The 21206-nt window shown below is 49.9% G+C and overlaps 1 protein-coding gene across 1 annotated transcript; it reads right to left on the reverse strand.

The window, feature by feature from the left end:
- Positions 1-143: 143 nt before the first annotated feature.
- On the reverse strand, positions 144-20783 carry LOC119951014 (rho guanine nucleotide exchange factor 19-like). The gene is made up of 5 exons (XM_038774048.1): positions 20718-20783; positions 17446-17606; positions 15364-15516; positions 11948-12077; positions 144-287 (listed from the first exon to the last, which is right to left on the reverse strand). Exons 1-5 carry the CDS (start codon positions 20781-20783, stop codon positions 144-146), a joined length of 654 nt encoding a protein of 217 aa, XP_038629976.1.
- Between the last annotated feature and the right edge of the window lie 423 nt (positions 20784-21206).

Here is a 21206-nt window from a genome sequence, read left to right on the forward strand (position 1 = left end):
GACCAGAACTGTACACAGTGCTCCAAGTATGTTCTAGACAAGACTGTATTGAATATCATAACATCCTCAACACACAGTCAAAGCCGTGTGCACCGATTAGAGGATTGAAGAGAATATTTCTGATGTCTCATCGCAGGGAGGGGTCAACTCTGACCTTTCATCCGCGGACTAGCATTTACCACGAGGTCGTTTGTTCCAGAAGGAGAGCTCACCTCAGCCAGTGACTCAAATGCTTTGCTGGCTTTGCATTCCTCGTGTGACCCCGGCGATGACCTCTTCAGAATGTTCTGGAAGACAAATGAAAGGGGGTTTGTGGCCGTGGTCTAGAAGGTCAATTGGTTCTGACAGACCACTGTCCCTGGCTCCTTCATGTGCAAGAATCTTTAGGGGGCAATAGAAAGCTACTAAAAAAGCTATAAAAAAGAGTAAGATAGATTATGAGAGTAAACTAGCTCAGAATATAAAAACAGATAGTAAAAGTTTCTACAAATATATAAAACAAAAAAAGAGTGGCTAAGATAAATATTGGTCCTTTAGAGGATGAGAAGGGAGATTTAATAATGGGAGCTGAGGAAATGGCTGAGGAACTGAACAGGTTTTTTGGGTCGGTCTTCACAATGGAAGACACAAATAACATGCCAGTGACTGATAGAAATGAGGCTATGACAGAACATAGAACATAGAAAAATACAGCACAGAACAGGCCCTTCAGCCCATGATGTTGTGCCGAACGTTTGTCCTAGATTAAGAACAAATTAATCTACACCCCAAGATTCTACCGTAATCCATGTACCTATCCAATAGCCGCTTGAAGGTCCCTAATGTTTCCGACTCAACTACTTCCACAGGCAGTGCAATCCATGCCCCCACTACTCTCTGGGTAAAGAACCTACCTCTGACATCTCCCCTATATCTTCCACCACTCACCTTAAATTTATGTCCCCTTGTAATGGTTTGTTCCACCCGAGGAAAAAGTCTCTGACTGTCTACTCTATCTATTCCCCTGATCATCTTATAAACCTCTATCAAGTCGCCCCTCATCCTTCTCCGTTTTAATGAGAAAAGGCCTAGCACCCTCAACCTTTCCTCGTAAGACCTACTCTCCATTCCAGGCAACATCCTGGGAAATCTCCTTTGCACCTTTTCCAAAGCTTCCACATCCTTCCTAAAATGAGGTGACCAGAACTGCACACAGTACTCCAAATGTGGCCTGACCAAGGTTTTGTACAGCTGCATCATCACATCACGGCTCTTAAATTCAATCCCTCTGCTAATGAACGCTAGCATATCATAGACCTTCTTCACAGCTCTATCCACTTGAGTGGCAACTTTTGAAGATCTATGAACATAGACCCCAAGATCTCTCTGCTCCTCCACATTGCTAAGAACCCTACCGTTAACCCTGTATTCCGCATTCATATTTGTCGTTCCAAAATGGACAACCTCACTTTTCAGGGTTAAACTCCATCTGCCACTTCTCAGCCCAGCTCTGCATCCTATCTATGTCTCTTTGCAGCCGACAACAGCCCTCCTCACTATCCACAACTCCACCAAGCTTTGTATCGTCTGCAAAGTCTTCAACTCCCTCATCCACGTCATTAATGAAAATCACAAAGAGCAGAGGACGCAGAACTGATCCCTGCGGTGCGCCACTGGTAACTAGGCTCCAGGCTGAATATTTGCCATCCACCACCACTCTCTGACTTCTATCGGTTAGCCAGTTCGTTATCCAACTGGCCAAATTTCCCACTATCCCATGCCTCCTTACTTTCTGCATAAGCCTACCATGGGGAACCTTATCAAATGCCTTACTAAAATCTATGTACACCACATCCACTGCTTCACCTTCATTCACATGCTTGGTCACCTCCTCAAAGAATTCAATAAGACTTGTGCGGCAAGACCTACCCATCACAAATCTGTGCTGACTATCCCTAATCAAGCAGTGTCTTTCCAGATGCTCAGAAATCCTATCCCTCAGTACCCTTTCCATTACTTTGCCTGCCACTGAAGTAAGACTAACTGGCCTGTAATTCCCAGGGTTATCCCTATTCCCTTTTTTGAACAGGGGCACGACATTTGCCACTCTCCAATCCCCTGGTACCACCCTTGTTGACAGTGAGTACGAAAAGATCATTGCCAATGGCTCTGCAATTTCATCCCTTGCTTCCCATAGAATCCTTGGATATATCCCGTCAGGCCCGGGGACTTGACTATTCTCAAGTTTTTCAAAATGCCCAACACATCTTCCTTCCTAACAAGTATCTCCTCAAGCTTACCAGTCTGTTTCACACTGTCCTCTCCAACAATATGGCCCCTCTCGTTTGTAAATACTGAAGAAAAGTACTTGTTCAAGGCCTCTCCTATCTCTTCTGACTCAATAAATAATCTCCCGCAACTGTCCTTGATCGGACCCACCCTTCCTCTAGTCATTTTCATATTTCTCACATATGTGGAAAAGGCCATGGGGTTTTCCTTGATTCTACCCGCCAAAGATTTTTCATGCCTTCTTTTAGCTCTCCTAATCCCTTTCTTCAGTTCCCTCCTGGCTATCTTGTATCCCTCAAGCGCAGGTGAGTACCTTGAGATGATTGTTATCACTGAGGAGGTAGTGATAGGAAAGCTAATGGGCTAAAGGTAGACAAGTCTCCTGGCCCTGATGGAATGCATACCAGAGTGCTAAAAGAGATGGCTAGGGAAATTGCAAATGCACTAGTGATAATTTACCAAAATTCACTAGACTCTGGGGTGGTCCCGGCGGATTGGAAATTAGCAAACGTGACACCACTGTTTAAAAAAGGAGGTAGGCAGAGAGCAGGAAATTATAGGCTAGTGAGCTTAACTTCGGTAATAGGGAAGATGCTGGAATCTATCATCAAGGAAGAAATAGCGAGGCATCTGGATAGAAATTGTCCCATTGGGCAGACGCAGCCTGGGTTCATAAAGGGCAGATCATGCCTAACTAATCTAGTGGAATTTTTTGAGGACATTACCAGTACGGTAGATAACGGGGAGCCAATGGATGTGGTATATCTGGATTTCCAGAAAGCCTTTGACAAGGCGCCACACAATAGGTTGCTGCATAAGATAAAGATGCATGGCATTAAGGGTAAAGTAGTAGCATGGATAGAGGATTGGTTAATTAATAGAAAGCAAAGAGTGGGGATTAATGGGTGTTTCTCTGGTTGGCAATCAGTCGCTAGTGGTGTCCCTCAGGGATCAGTGTTGGGCCCACAATTGTTCACAATTTACACAGCTGATTTGGAGTTTGGGACTAAGGGCAATGTGTCCAAGTTTGCAGACGACACTAAGATGAGTGGTAAAGCAAAACGTGCAGAGGATACTGGAAGTCTGCAGAGGGATTTGGATAGGTTAAGTGAATGGGCTAGGGTCTGGCAGATGGAATACAATGTTGACAAATGTGAGGTTATCCATTTTGGTAGGAATAACAGCAAAAGGGATTATTATTTAAATGCTAAAATATTAAAACATGCTGCTGTGCAGAGAGACCTGGGTGTGCTAGTGCATGAGTCGCAAAATGTTGGTTTACAGGTGCAACAGGTGATTAAGAAGGCAAATGGAATTTTATTGCTAGAGGGATGGCCTTTAAGACTTGGGAGGTTATGCTGCAATTGCATGAGGTGTTAGTGAGGCCACACCTGGAGTATTGTGTTCAGTTTTGGTCTCCTTACTTGAGAAAGGACGTACTGGCGCTGGAGGGTGTGCAGAGGAGATTCACTAGATTAATCCCAGAGCTGAAGGGGTTGGATTACGAGGAGAGGTTGAGTAGACTGGGACTGTATTTGTTGGAATTTAGAAGGATGAGGGGGGATCTTCTAGAAACATATAAAATTATGGAGGGAATAGATAGGATAGATGGGGGCAGGTTGTTCCCACTGGCGGGTGAAATCAGAACTAGAGGCCATAGCCTCAAAATCAGGGTAAGTAGATTTAGGACTGAGTTTAGGAGGAACTTCTTCTCACAAAGGGTTGTGAATCTATGGAATTTCTTGCCCAGTGAAGCAGCTGAGGCTCCTTCATTAAATGTTTTTAAGAGAAAGATAGATAGTTTTTGAAGAATAAAGGGATTAAGGGTTATGGTGTTCGGGCCGGAAAGTGGAGCTGAGTCCACAAAAGATCACTATGATCTCATTGAATAGTGGAGCAGGCTCGAGGGGGCAGATGGCCCACTCTTGCTCCTAGTTCTTATATTCTTATGATCTCTCTCTCTGTCCCGCTCTCTGTCTGCCCCCCGTCGTCATCCTACTCTCTCTGTCCCACTCTCTGTCTCTATCCCAACCCTCCCTCTGTCTCCTCTCTCTCTCCTTGGCCTCCTCTCTCTCTCTCTCTCTCTGTCCCACTCTTTCTCTCTGTCCCGCCTCTCTCACTCATTTCCTCTCCTCCCCTCTCTCTGCCTCCTTTCTGTGCCCCTTCTCACTCTCTGATCCCCTTCCTCTGTCCCTTCTCTCTCTTGCTCTCTATCTCAAGCTTCCCCCCTCTCTCTGTACCCAGCTCCCTCTCTGTGCCCTCTCTCTCTCTCCCCCATTTTCTTTCATGGCCTTGTCCATCGTTCTCTGTCCACTCTCTGTGTCCCACTCCCACTCTCTCCACCTCCTCTCCGTCCCCATCGCTCTCTTTCTGTGTGCCCCTCTCTCTCTCCCCATTCTCCCAATCCCCTCCCACTCTCTGTCCTCCGCCCCCTCTCTCTGTCCTCTTTCTCTCTCTGGCCCCCTCTCTCTATTTTTTCCCATCTCCATGTCCACCCTCTCTTTGTCTCTTTGTCCTCCCCCTCTCTCTGTCTCCTCTCTCTCACTCTCTATCCCTCTCTCTAACTCTCTGTCCTCCTCTCTCTCAGTCCCCCTTGTTATGCTCTTGTACAGAGACAATTACTGAGTCAGCATATATCTAGTTCAAGACCAGTTAATTTTATTGTTGCATAATAAACTGTGGGCAGGAAACTAATGCTATCAAACTGGAACTAATACAAAGCCGACTGACCACGACAATTTCTCCTCAAGACTCCCCCAGGCTCAGTGTCACGTGCTATTACTTACCTGACACCTACTGGTCGGAGGCTTTACATATTTACACTTACACTTGTTTATACATATCACTACATCCCCTTTCCTTGAGATTTCAAAGAAAACATATTATTTCAGTAAATATTATATATGATATGCATAACAATGTATTTTACATTATGTACAGTTCTATTGTCCATTCACAGATCCAACTGTTCCGGTTTCTTTCTGTTTCTCATTGATTGTCTCAACTTTGGTAAATCTGGTGAATCTGTGTGATATTTCTGACCTTCTGTAGGTCCATCTGCTGTGATTGTATCATTGTTCTGAACATCATTCTGTACTTTGACATTTAACCCGTTCACTGGTTGTGTCGATTTCGATGAATGTAAACTTTCATATCCATCCTCGCCTCGCTGTTCAGCAACAGGTTGCTTCACTTTTAGGAGTGTTCGTCTATTCCCCCTTCAAACCTGTCCTTGCTCAGTTATCACAGTACAGGACCTTGGACCTGTTTTCTGCAATACCTTAGCACGTTTTGACCAGTCATCAGGATCCTCCACTCTCACCATGTCATTCAGTTTCAAAGGTTTCAGACTCCTGGTAGACTTGGCATAATATTCCTTTTGTTTCTTCTTCTGAGATTCCATCTGATCCCTTATCTTCTCATTCAGCCTTTGCTCGGTCTGGCATGGCAGAGTTATTCGTAGTTTCAGATTCATCAACATTTCTGCTGGCGATAAACTACAACTTAATGGAGATGTTCGGTAACTGAGCAGTGCTAAATATGGATCATCTGTACTGTCCATGGCCTTCCTCAGTCATTGCTTGACTATCTGAACCCCATTTCTGCTTTGCCATTTGATTGCGGTTATAATGGACTTGACGTTAATGCTTAAAATCATATTGCTGTGCAACTTCCTGCCATTCTTTACTGTGAAGCATGCTCGATTACCACTCATTACTAACTCAGGCTATTCCATGTTATGCAAAAGTTCTTTTGTGTGCATGATTATACAATTTGCTGATGAGCTAGATAACTGTGCTATCTCGGGATAATTTGAGTAATAATCTAGCACTACCAAATATTCTTTACCATCAAGATAGAATAAGTGTCACCTATTTTCATTGGTTCCTTTGCTTGTTGATGTTGATATCGTTGACAGGTGGTTCACTTTTCCACCATGTTCTGTCTGTCTTTGTTTATTCCCGTCCAATATACAGTATCTTGTACTGTTTGCTTGCGTTTCTCAATTCCAAGGTGACCCTCATGAATCTTTTGCAGTATTTCCCTGCACAGACACTGGAATTATGATTCTCTCTTGCCTCAGTAACAAACCATTTGCTACACTTAGCTCTGATCGTATGTGATGATATTTAGAACATGAACCTTTCGGCCATCCATTGTTGCAATTATTTATCACCATGGGCAGCACGGTAGCATGGTGGTTAGCATAAATGCTTCACAGCTCCAGGGTCCCAGGTTCCGTTCCCGGCTGGGTCACTGTCTGTGCGGAGTCTGCACGTCCTCCCCGTGTGTGCGTGGGTTTCCTCCGGGTGCTCCGGTTTCCTCCCACAGTCCAAAGATGTGCGGGTTAGGTGGATTGGCCATGCTAAATTGCCCGTAGTGTCCTAAAAAGTAAGGTTAAGGGGGGGGGGGGGGGTTGTTGGGTTACGGGTATAGGGTGGATACGTGGGTTTGAGTGGGGTGATCATTGCTCGGCACAACATCGAGGGCCGAAGGGCCTGTTCTGTGCTGTACTGTTCTATGTTCTATTTGTAATAATTTATCCTTCTCTGTTTCTTCAACAATCAGTTTTGACTGTGCATCCGACCCTGGAAATGTTTCTGTGATCATATCTACATGAACCTGCACATCCTCTCCAATGGAATTGTTACCCTGTGAAGTTGTAGCTCTGGACAACGCATTCGCTGCGACAATATCCTCACCCTGTGTATAGTTAAATTCAAAGTCATATCTCTGATGTTTCATCATTAGATGTCGAATGCGAGATGACATCTCACTGAGACTCTTCTTGACTATTGCAACCAACAGTCTATGATCTGTCTCGACAATGAACGTAGATAGACCAGATACGTAGCTCTGGAATTTCTCCAAACCATTTACTTTCCTTAAACTCTCTTTTTCTATTTGTACATAAAGACATTCAGATTCTGTCATAGATCTTGAAGCATGCTACTGGTTTCCAATGACTACCATTGTCCTGTTGCAGCAATACTGCACCCAGACCATCCTTCAATGCATCTGTTGAAATCTTGGTATTTTTTGTTGGATCGAGAAATGTTAATACTGATGTGGTCTTCTTTCTTTAGTCTTATCCATTCTTGTTCATGCTGTTCAGTCCAACCAAAGTTTTTCAATTTCAAACTTTCAAATCATCAAACCACTGTCGACTGTCCCAGCAGCCCCGGACACACCCACACCCACCATCACAGCTTCCGAAGTCAGATCGGCCTTCCTGAAAGTGAACCCTCAGAAGGCGAGGAACCCTCAGACAGGGTCCCTGGTCATGAACTCAGAGCCTGTGCAGATGTGTTCACGGACATCTTCAACCTCTCCGTATTCTGTTCCAAGCTCCCCACCTGCTTCAAGAAGACCACCATCATACTGGTGCCAAAGAAGAACCACGCAACGTGCCTCAATGACTACCGTCCAGTGGCCCTGATATTGATCGTAATGAAGTACTTCAAGAGGTTGGTCATGAGGCACATCAACTCCATACTCCCAGAACGCCAACATCCACTGTAATTCGCATACCGCCGCAACTGGTCCACAGCAGACACCATCTCCCTGGCCCTACACTCATCCCTGGTGAATCTCGACAACAAGGACTCCTACATCAGACTCCTATTTATTGACTACAGCTCCGCCTTCAACACCATAATCCCACCCAAGCTTATATCAAAGCTCCAAAACCTAGGACTTGTCTCCTCACTCTGCAACTGGATCCTCGACTTCCTGACCCATAGACCACAATCTGTAAGAATAAACACCTCCTCAACAATAGTACTCAATTCTGGGACCCGCAAGGCTGCGTACTTAGCCCTTACTATACTCCCTGTACACACATGAGTGCGTGGCAAAATTTGGCTCCAAATCCATCCACAAGTTTGTTGACGATACGACCATAATGGGCTGGATCTCAAATAACGACGAGTCATAATACAGGATGGGGATAGAGAACCTGGTGGAGTGGTGCAGTGACAACAATCTATCCCTCAATGCCAGCAAAACTAAAGAGCTGGTCCATACTTTCAGAAAGCAAAGTACTGTACACATCCCTGTCAGCATCAACGGGGTTGAGGTGGAGATGGTTGACAGCTTTACATTCCTAGGTGTGCACATCACCAAAAATCTGTCCTGGTCCACCCACAGCGATGCTACAACTATGAAAGCACAACAGCGCCTATACTTCCTCAGCTACTTTTCCCAAGTGTTTAAAATGGCCACCGCTGCTGAGACCACGTTTTATTTTTGAGTGCATCACAACATCTATGGCGCCGGCATCGCTCCCAATTTTCACGCCAAAACTTTGTGCTTCAATGTGCTGATATGTTTCGCAGCTAGTTCACTCGCGTGGCAAATCCTAATTCTGTCTTCTAATTGAAACTCATTCTCCCATAAGAGATGTTCATGCACCTTATCATCATTTACTCCAAAGACAATTTGATCCCAATCATTGATGATTTTAAAGTCACAAAGTTACACGTTGTGCTTTCAACTTGAGGTCGGTGAGAAAGCTGTTAAAGAACTTGCCCGTCTTCTATGTGCGCGTTCTAAAAATATATCGCTCAAAAGTTTCATTTTTCTTCGGCCTGCAATGCTCATTAAATGTTTTTATGATGGCATAGAAGCTTTTACCATTGTCCTCTTGTTCATATACGAAGGTGTTATAAATCTCAATCACCTGTGGGCCGGCTACCGTTAGCAACAACGCTATCTTTCTTTCATCTGGCTGCACCTACAATCCTAGAGCTGCTACATACAGTGTAAACTGTTGTTTAAATGTGCACCAATTGGCATCAACATTGCCGGTTACACAAAGTTGTTTCGGAGTTTTTAAACTATCCACCTTTTTCTCGCACAGGTTTTGCGTTTTCAGAGATTTCCTTCGATGTTCCAGGTTTTCCTTGTCGCACCGATTCACCAAATTTAAAGACTATGTCCTTCAAATCTTCATACTTCTGACCATTAGTTTTTTGACCACGCCTGGTACCATGTTATGTTCTTGTGCAGAGACAATGACTGAGTTGGTGTACTAAAGAACATCTAGTTCAATTTATTATAGTATAATGAACTGTGGGTAAGAAACGAATGCTATCAAACAGGAATTAATACGACTGATGGTTTCTCCTCCACGACTCCCTCAAGGCTACAGTGTCACGTGCTATTACTTGCCTGACACCTACTGATCGGAGGCTGTACATATTTACACTTGCTTACGTATATCACTACGTCCCCCACTCTCTGTCCCCTGCTCTCTGTCTCTCTCTCACCGCCCTTTCTCTCTCTCGCTCTCTCACCGCCCTCCGCTCTCTCTGTCCCCATCTCTCTCCCCATCCATTCTCAGTCTCTGTCCTCTAGCTCACTCTCTATCCCCCTCTCACTCTGCACCCTCTCTCTGCCTCACACTCTCTCCCCCATTCTCTCTCTCTCCATCCCCTCCCTATCTCTCCGTGCCCCCTCTCTCACTCCACCCCCTCTCACTTGCTCTGTCTCCTCTATCTCTTCACACTTCCTTCCATCTCTCCCTCCCTTTGCTCCTCTCTTCCCTCATTCTCTCTCCCTCCGCGCTCTCTGACACTATCTGTCCCTCCTCTCTCTGCTCCCTGTCTCTCCGCCTCCCTTTCTCTGCGCCCCCTAACCTCTGCTTTCTCTCTCTGTACCCCACTCTCTCTCCCCATTCTGTCTCTTTTCACCCCTTTTCACTCTCTGTCCCCTGTCTCTCTAAACCCCCCCGTCCCCATCTCTCTTACTCTCCGCCCCTCTCTCTCTCCGCCACCTCTCTCTTTCTCAGTCCCCTTTTCTCTCTGATTCCACACCCTCTCTCTATCACTCATCTCTCTCTCCATCCCCTCTCTATCCCCCTCTCTCTCTCTCCATCCCCTCTCTATCCCCCTCTCTCTCTCTCCACCCCCTCTCTATCCCCCCTCTCTATCGCGGCCACCTCTCTCTCTCTCACCCTACTCTTTCTCTCTTACCCCCCTCTCTCTCTCCGCCCCCTCTCTGTTCGCCCGCTGTCCCAAGTATCTCCTGATAATTCCAGTGGATTGTGTGTCCATGTTCCTGTGAGGGAGATGGAATTTTAACCACAGGATTGAGTGATGGAGAAGGCAGGCTGTGGCTCCTTGAGCGGGCTGAGGGACTGAGACCAGCACTTCCATACGAACAGCAAGAATTCTGCCAAAGTCATGACGCGTGGGGCGGTGGGTATTGCACCCAACAGTACCTTACACCCATAGATTGCATTAGTTCACAGACCCCTAAGATGCCAGACACCTTTTGAGGGCTTTGCGGAGTCTGGTGACCACACGCCTGTACATGGACTGGGCTGCACCCACTTTTCAGTTAATCCCTTTGTCGTTGCATTTCATCCCCACAATCTTGATCTGTAGGCAGGCGGAAAGGTGGGGGGGGGGGGGGGGGGGAGCAGCAGGAACTGCCCTCCTAGCGGGCCAGCTCCGGGCCAAGTCCAGGCCGCAGGCCGGCGAGAAGGAGTTGACGGCCCGGCTCCTCCGTTGCCAGGTGTTGGTGAAAAAGGCATCTCGCTGCCGTTGAGGCCTTCCATACCCGACGGGTGACCGTAGTGACTGAGTGTTCCACCGATCCTGTTAAATTACCTTTTCACAATCTGTTTACCATCGGACCATAAGATATAGGGGCAGAAGCAGGCCATTCGGCCCATCGAGTCTGCTCCGTCAATCAATGTGATCCTGACTGACCTGATTTGAGAATCCTCAGCTCCACTTTCCCGCCTTATTCTATAACATTCGATTCCCTCACTGATAAAAATCTGTCTATCTCGGCCTTGAACATACTTAACAACACAACCTCTTCAGCTCTCTGCGGTAAAGAATTCCACGGACTCACTCTGAGAGAAGAAACTCTTCCTCATTTCTGTCTTAAAAGGGTGACCCCTTACTCTGAGATTTTGCCCTCTGGTCCTAAACTCTCCCACAAGAGGAAGCAGCCTCTCAGCATCTGCCCTGTCAAGCCGCCTGAGAACCCTGTATGATTCAATAAGGTCACCTCTCAGTCTGCCAATGAGTACAGGTCCAACCTACTCAACTTCTCCTCAGAAGAAATTCTCTCCATACCTGGGCTCTGGATTTCCTCCAATGTCAGGATATCTTTCCTTAGGTAAGGAGAAATAAACTGTTCTGAGTATTCCAGGGGTGGTCTACCTCGTGCCTTGTACAGTTTTAGCAAGACTTGATTATTTTTGTCCTCCACTTCCTTTCAAGTAAAGGCAAACACTCCATTTGCCTTCGCAATGACCTGCTGAACTAGCATGCTAGCGTTTTGTGATTTATGCACAACGACCCTCCAATCCCTCTGCGCTGCACTTTTCTGCAGTCTCTCTCCATTTAGATCAGGGGTGGGCAAACTACGTGCCGCATGTGGCCCGACAAAGGTATTTATGCGGCCCGCCAATGAGGTGCCCGGAATCATAACCGGCATTTTTGAAAAGCCGGCGGGTAAAAAGCCGCTGAAGTAAATGCGCTTATTCAATAATAGGTTAAGTCGCTTGAAGAGGCTGAAGTTAATTTACCGCCCGATTGGTTGTTTTACTTTATCCCGTACCTCCAAAAGAAGCCCCTGCCAGATACGGGAAAAGCTTGACCCCAGCCAGCTGTGAGATGTATCGAAACGAGACACTCTCGCCACCACACGATGGACGTACCTGGACCAGGAGTTTGAGCCGTGTAATCCGTTGAAATGGCAAAATGAGGAAGGATTTCAAAGAAAGTCTTTGACAAAGAGGGTCACTTTCCAGCTCCTCCACCACCTCCCGAAACTGGGGATTATCCCGTCTGCCACAAGAGAGGGAAAATTATCTCAAACACCACATAACATGAAGGCGCTTTACTCTGGATCTAACTCTGTGCTGCACCCGTCCTGGGAGTGTTTGATGGGGTCAGTGTAGAGGGAGCTTTACTCTGTATCTAACCCCATGCTGTACCTGTCCTGGGAGTGTTTGATGGGGACAGTGTAGAGGGAGCTTTACTCTGTATCTAACCCCGTGCTGTACCTGTCCTGGGAGTGTCCATGGGGACAGTGAAGAGGGAGCTTTACTCTGTATCTAACCCCGTGCTGTACCTGTCCTGGGAGTGTTTGATGGGGACAGTGTAGAGGGAGCTTTACTCTGTATCTAACCCCGTGCTGTACCTGTCCTGGGAGTGTTTGATGGGGTCAGTGTAGAGGGAGCTTTACTCTGTATCTAACCCCGTGCTGTACCTGTCCTGGGAGTGTTTGATGGGGACAGTGTAGAGGGAGCTTTACTCTGGATCTAACTCTGTGCTGCACCCGTCCTGGGAGTGTTTGATGGGGTCAGTGTAGAGGGAGCTTTACTCTGTATCTAACCCCATGCTGTACCTGTCCTGGGAGTGTTTGATGGGGACAGTGTAGAGGGAGCTTTACTCTGTATCTAACCCCGTGCTGTACCTGTCCTGGGAGTGTCCATGGGGACAGTGAAGAGGGAGCTTTACTCTGTATCTAACCCCGTGCTGTACCTGTCCTGGGAGTGTTTGATGGGGACAGTGTAGAGGGAGCTTTACACTGTATCTAACCCCGTGCTGTACCTGTCCTGGGAGTGTTTGATGGGGACAGTGTAGAGGGAGCTTTACTCTGTATCTAACCCCGTGCTGTACCTGTCCTGGAAGTGTTTGATGGGGTCAGTGTAGAGGGAGCTTTACTCTGTATCTAACCCCGTGCTGTACCTGTCCTGGGAGTGTTTGATGGGGACAGTGTAGAGGGAGCTTTACTCTGGATCTAACTCTGTGCTGCACCCGTCCTGGGAGTGTTTGATGGGGTCAGTGTAGAGGGAGCTTTACTCTGTATCTAACCCCATGCTGTACCTGTCCTGGGAGTGTTTGATGGGGACAGTGTAGAGGGAGCTTTACTCTGTATCTAACCCCGTGCTGTACCTGTCCTGGGAGTGTCCATGGGGACAGTGAAGAGGGAGCTTTACTCTGTATCTAACCCCGTGCTGTACCTGTCCTGGGAGTGTTTGATGGGGACAGTGTAGAGGGAGCTTTACACTGTATCTAACCCCGTGCTGTACCTGTCCTGGGAGTGTTTGATGGGGTCAGTGTAGAGGGAGCTTTACTCTGTATCTAACCCCGTGCTGTACCTGTCCTGGGAGTGTTTGATGGGGTCAGTGTAGAGGGAGCTTTACTCTGTATCTAACCCCGTGCTGTACCTGTCCTGGGAGTGTTTGATGGGGACATTGTAAAGGGAGCTTTACTCTGGATCTAACTCTGTGCTGCACCCGTCCTGGGAGTGTTTGATGGGGACAGTGTAGAGGGAGCTTTACTCTGTATCTAACCCTGTGCTGTACCTGTCCTGGGAGTGTTTGATGGGGACAGTGTAGAGGGAGCTTTACTCTGTATCTAACTCTGTGCTGCACCCGTCCTGGGAGTGTTTGATGGGGTCAGTGTAGAGAGAGCTTTACTCTGTATCTCACCCCGTGCTGTACCTGCCCTGGGAGTGTTTGATGGGAACAGTGTAGAGGGAGCTTTACTCTGTATCTAACCCCGTGCTGTACCTGTCCTGGGAGTGTTTAATGGGGTCAGTGTAGAGGGAGCTTTACTCTGTATCTAACCCCGTGCTGTACCTGTCCTGGGAGTGTTTGATGGGGTCAGTGTAGAGGGAGCTTTACTCTGTATCTAACCCCGTGCTGTACCTGTCCTGGGAGTGTTTGATGGGGACATTGTAAAGGGAGCTTTACTCTGGATCTAACTCTGTGCTGCACCCGTCCTGGGAGTGTTTGATGGGGACAGTGTAGAGGGAGCTTTACTCTGTATCTAACCCTGTGCTGTACCTGTCCTGGGAGTGTTTGATGGGGACAGTGTAGAGGGAGCTTTACTCTGTATCTAACCCCGTGCTATACCTGTCCTGGGAGTGTTTGATGGGAACAGTGTAGAGGGAGCTTTACTCTGTATCTAACCCCGTGCTATACCTGTCCTGGGAGTGTTTGATGGGGACAGTGTAGAGCAGGGGTGGGCAACCTTTTCCATGCAAGGGCCACATTCAGAAATTCACAATTTTAAAGGGCCGCATAGTATATTAAATAAAATAATTACTTCACCCGGTTATGATTCTGGGCGCCTCATATAGAACATAGAACAGTACAGCACAGAACAGGCCCTTCGGCCCTCAACGTTGTGCCGAGCAATGATCACCCTACTCAAGTCAACGTATCCACCCTATACCAGTAAGTAACCCAACAGCCCCCCCCCCCATTAACCTTAAAAAAAACTTAAAAATAAAAAAAAAGAATTTTAAAAAAAAAATTTTTTTTTTTAATGACTTGGTGGGCCGCATAAAGAACTTTGGCGGGCCGCATGCGGCCCGTGGGCCGTAGTTTTCCCACCCCTGGTGTAGAGGGAGCTTGACTCTGTACCTAACCCCGTGCTGTACCTGTCCTGGGAGTGTTTGATGGGGACAGTGTAGAGGGAGCTTTACTCTGTATCTAACCCCCTGCTGTACCTGTCCTGGGAGTGTTTGATGAGGACAGTGTAGAGCGAGCTTTACTCTCTATCTAACTCTGTGCTTTCCCTGTCCTGGGAGTGTTTGATGGGGACAGTGTAGAGGGAGCTTTACTCTGTATCTCACCATGTGCTGTACCTGTCCTGGGAGTGTTTGATGGGGACAGTGTAGAGGGAGCTTTACTCTGTATCTCACCCTGTGCCGTACCTGTCCTGGGAGTGTTTGATGGGGACAGTGTAGAGGGAGCTTTACTCTGTATCTCACCCTGTGCTGTACCTGTCCTGGGAGTGTTTGATGGGGACAATGTGGAGGGAGCTTTACTCTGTATCTAACCCCGTGCTGTACCTGTCCTGGGAGTGTTTGATGGGGACAGTGTAGCGGGAGCTTTACTCTGTATCTAACCCCGTGCTGTACCTGTCCTGAGAGTGTTTGATGCGGACAGGGTAGAGGGAGCTTTACTCTGCATCTAACCCCATGCTGTACTTTTCCTGGGAGTGTTTGATGGGGACAGTGTAGAGGGAGCTTTACTCTGTAGTTAACCTCATGCTGTACCTGTCCTGGGAGTGTTTGTTGGGGACAGTGTAGAGGAAGATTTCTCTGTATTCTTACATTAGCCGTTTAAAAGTCTTCTCTTGATATGATTGGTTGGTTACGTATGGAATGTAAACTGCTCTGAAGTCTGGGAGATGGGATAGGAAGATCCCACAAACATCAAACTCCATGATATCCTGTTCCAGGTCCTCCTCGAGGTCTGCAAGGAATCTGAATGGTAAAGGAGCAACAGAATTAGTGCAGAATTAGACTGGGAAGGGAAGGCAGGGATGATTCAGCAAATGATGGGCTTCATATCGATCTGACTGTGAATGCAGTGATGCATGTCCGTGCAGTGCCCAGCACACACTCTCCAACACAAATTCAATGAGGAATCAGTGAAGGAGGCATTTGCTTGATCCAGGAGACTTGTTTTAAGAAGTTTCTTACAGAGATAGAGATGGAGTGGAGGTTATAGAGACAGGATGGGGTGTAGGAGCTGGGGGAGGTTAGAGATAGGGAGGGTTGTAGGGGCTGGAGGAAGTTACTGAGATAGGAGGGGTGTAGGGGCTGGAGGAGGTTACAGAGATAGGGAGGGGTGTAGGGGCTGGAGGAGGTTACAGAGATAGGGAGGGGTGTAGGGGCTGGAGGAGGTTACAGAGATAGGGAGGGGTGTAGGGGCTGGAGGAGGTTACAGAGATAGGGAGAGTTGTAGGGGCTGTGGGAAAGTTACAGTGATAGGGAAGGTTGTAGGGGCTGGGGGAGGGTAGAGAAAGGGAGTGCTGTAGGGGCTGGAGGAGGTTACTGAGGTAGGGAGGGTTGCAGGGGCTGGGGGAAGTTACTGAGATAGGGAGGGTTGTATAGGCTGGAGGAGGTTACAGAGATAGGGAGGGTTGTAGGGGCTAGGGAGGGTAGAGATAGGGAGGGTTGAAGGGGCTGGAGGAGGTTACAGAGATAGGGAGGGGTGTAGGGGCTGGAGGAAGTTACAGAGATAGGGAGGGTTGTATAGGGAGGGGGAGGTTACAGAGATAGGGAGGGGTGTAGGGACTGGGGGAGGTTACAGAGATAGGGAGGGGTGTAGGGGCTGGGGGAGGTTACAGAGATAGGGAGGGTTGTAGGGGCTGGGGGAAGTTACTGAGATAGGGAGGGTTGTATAGGCTGGAGGAGGTTACAGAGATAGGGAGGGTTGTAGGGGCTGAGGGAAAGTTACAGTGATAGGGAAGGGTGTAGGGGCTGGAGGAGGTTACTGAGATAGGGAGGGGTGTAGGGGCTGGAGGATGTTACAGTGATAGGGAGGGGTGTTGGGGCTGGAGGTGGTTACAGAGATAGGGAGGGGTGTAGGGGCTGGGGGAGGTTACAGAGATAGGGAGGGGTGTAGGGGCTGGGGGAGGTTACAGAGATAGGCAGGGGTGTAGGGGCTGGAGGAGGTTACAGAGATAGGGAGGGGTGTAGGGGCTGGAGGAGGTTACAGAGATAGGGAGGGGTGTAGGGGCTGGGGGAGGTTACAGAGATAGGGAGGGTGTAAGGGCTGGAGAAGGTCACAGGGATAGGGAGGGGAGTAGGGGCTGGAGGAGGTTACAGGATAGGGAGGGGTGTAGGGGCTGGAGGAGGTTACAGAGATAGGGAGGGGTGTAGGGGCTGGGGGAGGTTACAGAGATAGGAAGGGGTGTCAGGGCTGGAGGGGGTTACAGAGATAGGGAGGGGTGTAGGGTCTGGAGGAGGTTACAGAGATAGGGAGGGGTGTAGGGGCTGGGGGAGGTTACTGAGATAGGGAGGGGTGTAGGGGCTGGAGGAGGTACAGAGATAGGGAGGGGTGTAGGGGCTGGGGGAGGTTACAAAGATAGGGAGGGGTGTAGGGGCTGGGGGAGGTTACAGAGATAGGGAGGGGTGTAGGGGCTGGAGGAGGTTACAGAGATAGGGAGGGGTGAAGGGGCTGGGGGAGGTTACAGAGATAGGGAGGGGTGTAGGGGCTGGGGGAGGTTACAGAGATAAGGTGGGATTTCTGGGCATGAGCATGTTAAAGAGATAGGGTGGGTTGGAGGAGCTGAAGGTGGTTACAGAAAGAGATGCTGAATGGGTCTTCTCCAGTTCCTGTGTGACAGAATTAACAGTGATCCTCGCTCCCCCTCTTCTGCTTTCGAACTCCGGCTTCCAACGTACCTGCGACTGACTTCGCGAACATCGGCCAGCTTGGAGAAGAGCCACTGCCTCTCCTGCCCACCCAGTAATGCCTGGAGCTTGGAGGAGAGCTGGAAGTGTTCAACTGCAATGTCCAGACTACGGAGGCACGATGCCTCAGATGTAATCAACTCAAACTTAGCCTGCAGTGGGAGAGAGATTGAGAGAGGGAGAGGAAGGACGTAAGGGAGAGAGGGATGGTGACAGAGAGAGAGAGGAGAGTAGGAGGGAGACAGAGAGTGGGAGGGAAAGAGAGAGCGAGGGAGGGAGAGAGAGTGGGAGGGAGAGAGAGTGGGAGGGAGAGAGAGTGGGAGGGAGACAGAGAGTGGGAGGGAGACAGAGAGTGGGAGGGAGACAGAGAGTGGGAGGGAGACAGAGAGTGGGAGGGAGAGAGAGTGGGAGGGAGAGAGAGTGGGAGGGAGAGAGAGTGGGAGGGAGAGAGAGTGGGAGGGAGAGAGAGAGAGTGGGAGGGAGAGAGAGTGGGAGGGAGAGAGAGTGGGAGGGAGAGAGAGAGAGTGGGAGGGAGAGAGAGTGGGAGGGAGACAGAGTGGGAGGGAGAGAGAGAGTGGGAGGGAGACAGAGTGGGAGGGAGAGAGAGAGTGGGAGGGAGACAGAGTGGGAGGGAGACAGAGTGGGAGGGAGAGAGGGTGGGAGGCAGACAGAGTGGGAGGGAGAGAGAGTGGGAGGGAGAGAGAGTGGGAGGGAGAGAGAGTGGGAGGGAGAGAGAGTGGGAGGGAGAGAGAGTGGTGGGAGAGAGAGTGGGAGGGAGAGAGAGAGTGGGAGGGAGAGAGAGTGGGAGGGAGAGAGAGTGGAGGGAGAGAGAGTGGGAGGGAGAGAGAGTGGGAGGGAGAGAGAGTGGGAGGGAGAGAGAGTGGGAGGGAGAGAGAGTGGGAGGGAGAGAGAGTGGGAGGGAGAGAGAGAGTGGGAGAGAGAGAGAGTGGGAGGAGAGAGAGTGGGAGGGAGAGAGAGTGGGAGGGAGAGAGAGTGGGAGGGAGAGGAGAGAGAGTGGGAGGGAGAGAGAGTGGGAGGGAGAGAGAGAGAGTGGGAGGGAGAGAGAGTGGGAGGGAGAGAGAGAGAGTGGGAGGGAGAGAGAGTGGGTGGGAGAGAGAGTGGAGGGAGATAGTGGGAGGGAGAGATAGTGGGAGGGAGACAGAGTGGGAGGGAGAGAGAGTGGGAGGGAGAGAGAGTGGGAGGGAGAGAGAGTGGGAGGGAGAGAGAGTGGGAGGGAGAGAGAGTGGGAGGGAGAGAGAGTGGGAGGGAGAGAGAGTGGGAGGGAGAGAGAGTGGGAGGGAGGACAGAGAGTGGGAGGGAGACAGAGAGTGGGAGGGAGACAGAGAGTGGGAGGGAGAGAGAGTGGGAGGGAGAGAGGAGTGGGAGGGAGAGAGAGTGGGAGGGAGGGAGAGAGAGTGGGAGGGAGAGAGAGTGGGAGGGAGACAGAGAGTGGGAGGGAGACAGAGAGTGGGAGGGAGGACAGAGAGTGGGAGGGAGAGAGAGTGGGAGGAGAGAGAGTGGGAGGGAGAGAGAGTGGGAGGGAGAGAGAGTGGGAGGGAGAGAGGAGAGTGGGAGGGAGAGAGAGTGGGAGGGAGGGAGAGAGAGAGAGTGGGAGGGAGACAGAGTGGGAGGGAGAGAGAGAGAGTGGGAGGGAGACAGAGTGGGAGGGAGAGAGAGAGTGGGAGGGAGACAGAGTGGGAGGGAGACAGAGTGAGAGGGAGAGAGAGTGGGAGGCAGACAGAGTGGGAGGGAGAGAGAGTGGGAGGGAGAGAGAGTGGGAGGGAGAGAGAGTGGGAGGGAGAGAGAGTGGGAGGGAGAGAGAGTGGGAGGGAGAGAGAGTGGGAGGGAGAGAGAGTGGGAGGGAGAGAGGAGAATGGGAGGGAGAGAGAGTGGGAGGGAGAGAGAGTGGGAGGGAGAGAGAGTGGGAGGGAGAGAGAGTGGGAGGAGAGAGAGAGTGGGAGGGAGAGAGAGTGGGAGGGAGAGAGAGAGTGGGAGGGAGAGAGAGAGAGTGGGAGGGAGAGAGAGTGGGAGGGAGAGAGAGCGAGTGGGAGGGAGAGAGAGAGTGGGAGGGAGAGAGAGTGGGTGGGAGAGAGAGTGGGAGGGAGAGATAGTGGGAGGGAGAGATAGTGGGAGGGAGACAGAGTGGGAGGGAGAGAGAGTGGGAGGGAGAGAGAGTGGGAGGGAGAGAGAGTGGGAGGGAGAGAGAGTGGGAGGGAGAGAGAGAGTGGGAGAGAGAGAGAGTGGGAGGGAGAGAGAGTGGGAGGGAGAGAGAGTGGGAGGGGAGACAGAGTGTGAGGGAGACAGAGTGGGAGGGAGAAGAGTGGGAGGGAGAGAGAGTGGGAGGGAGACAGAGTGGGAGGGAGAGAGAGAGTGGGAGGGAGAGAGAGAGTGGGAGGGAGAGAGAGTGGGAGGGAGAGAGAGAGTGGGAGGGAGAGAGAGTGGGAGGGAGAGAGAGTGGGAGGGAGAGAGAGTGGGAGGGAGAGAGAGTGGGAGGGAGAGAGAGTGGGAGGGAGACAGAGTGGGAGGGAGAGAGAGAGTGGGAGGGAGAGAGAGTGGGAGGGAGACAGAGTGGCAGAGAGAGACAGAGAGAGACAGAGAGAGAGAGAGAGAGAGAGAGAGACAGACAGAGAGGCAGAGAGAGAGAGAGACAGACAGAGAGGCAGAGAGAGAGAGAGACAGAGAGGCAGAGAGAGATAGAGAGAGAGAGAGGCAGAGAGAGACAAGGAGAGACAGAGAGAGACAGAGAGAGACGGAGAGACAGAGAGAGACAGAGAGAGAGAGAGAGACAGACAGAGAGGCAGAGAGAGAGAGAGAGACAGACAGACAGAGAGGCAGAGAGAGAGAGAGACAGAGAGGCAGAGAGAGATAGAGAGAGAAAGAGGCAGAGAGAGACAGGGAGAGACAGAGAGAGACGGAGAGACAGAGAGAGAGAGACAGAGAGAGAGACAGACAGAGAGAGAGACAGAGAGAGAGACAGAGAGAGAGAGACAGACAGAGAGAGAGAGACAGTGAGAGAGACAGTGAGAGAGACGGGGAGACAGACAGAGAGACAGAGAGAGAGACAGAGAGAGAGAGAGAGAGAGAGAGAGAGAGAGAGACAGACAGAGAGACAGACAGAGAGAGAGACGGGGAGACAATGAGAGACAGGTGTTGGGAAGAAGATGGATATTTAGTGTTAGAATTGCTACGAGTCATTGAGAATCACGAGAACGAATTGTGTCTCTAGATCTACCCCACCTTCCCATACTGGGCAGTTCGACTACATGGAACTTCACCAACCAGCCTGTGCACCTGTGTGAGGAGAGACACAAACCCCAGTCTTCCCTCATATGGTACCTCCTGATCCCCTCTGTTCTGCCCCCCTCCCTCGCTGGGGTGGAAGTTTGGAGGTCAGTCTTTTCACCCCTCCCACCTTAGCCACGCTCCCTGTGGTCGCACTCACTCCCTCACACTGTCACTCACTCACACTGTCACTCACTCACTCACACTGTCACTCACTCACACTCACTCACTCCCTCACACTGTCACTCACTCCCTCACACTGTCACTCACTCACACTGTCACTCACTCACACTGTCACTCACTAACACTGTCACTCCCTCACTCACACTGTCACTCACTAACACTGTCACTCCCTCACACTGTCACTCACTCCCTCACACTGTCACTCCCTCACACTGTCACTCACTAACACTGTCACTCCCTCACACTGTCACTCACTCACACTGTCACTCACTCACACTGTCACTCAC

Source organism: Scyliorhinus canicula, chromosome 16 (genome assembly GCF_902713615.1).
Source record: "Scyliorhinus canicula chromosome 16, sScyCan1.1, whole genome shotgun sequence".
In the NCBI taxonomy this organism is placed as follows: Eukaryota; Metazoa; Chordata; class Chondrichthyes; order Carcharhiniformes; family Scyliorhinidae; genus Scyliorhinus; species Scyliorhinus canicula.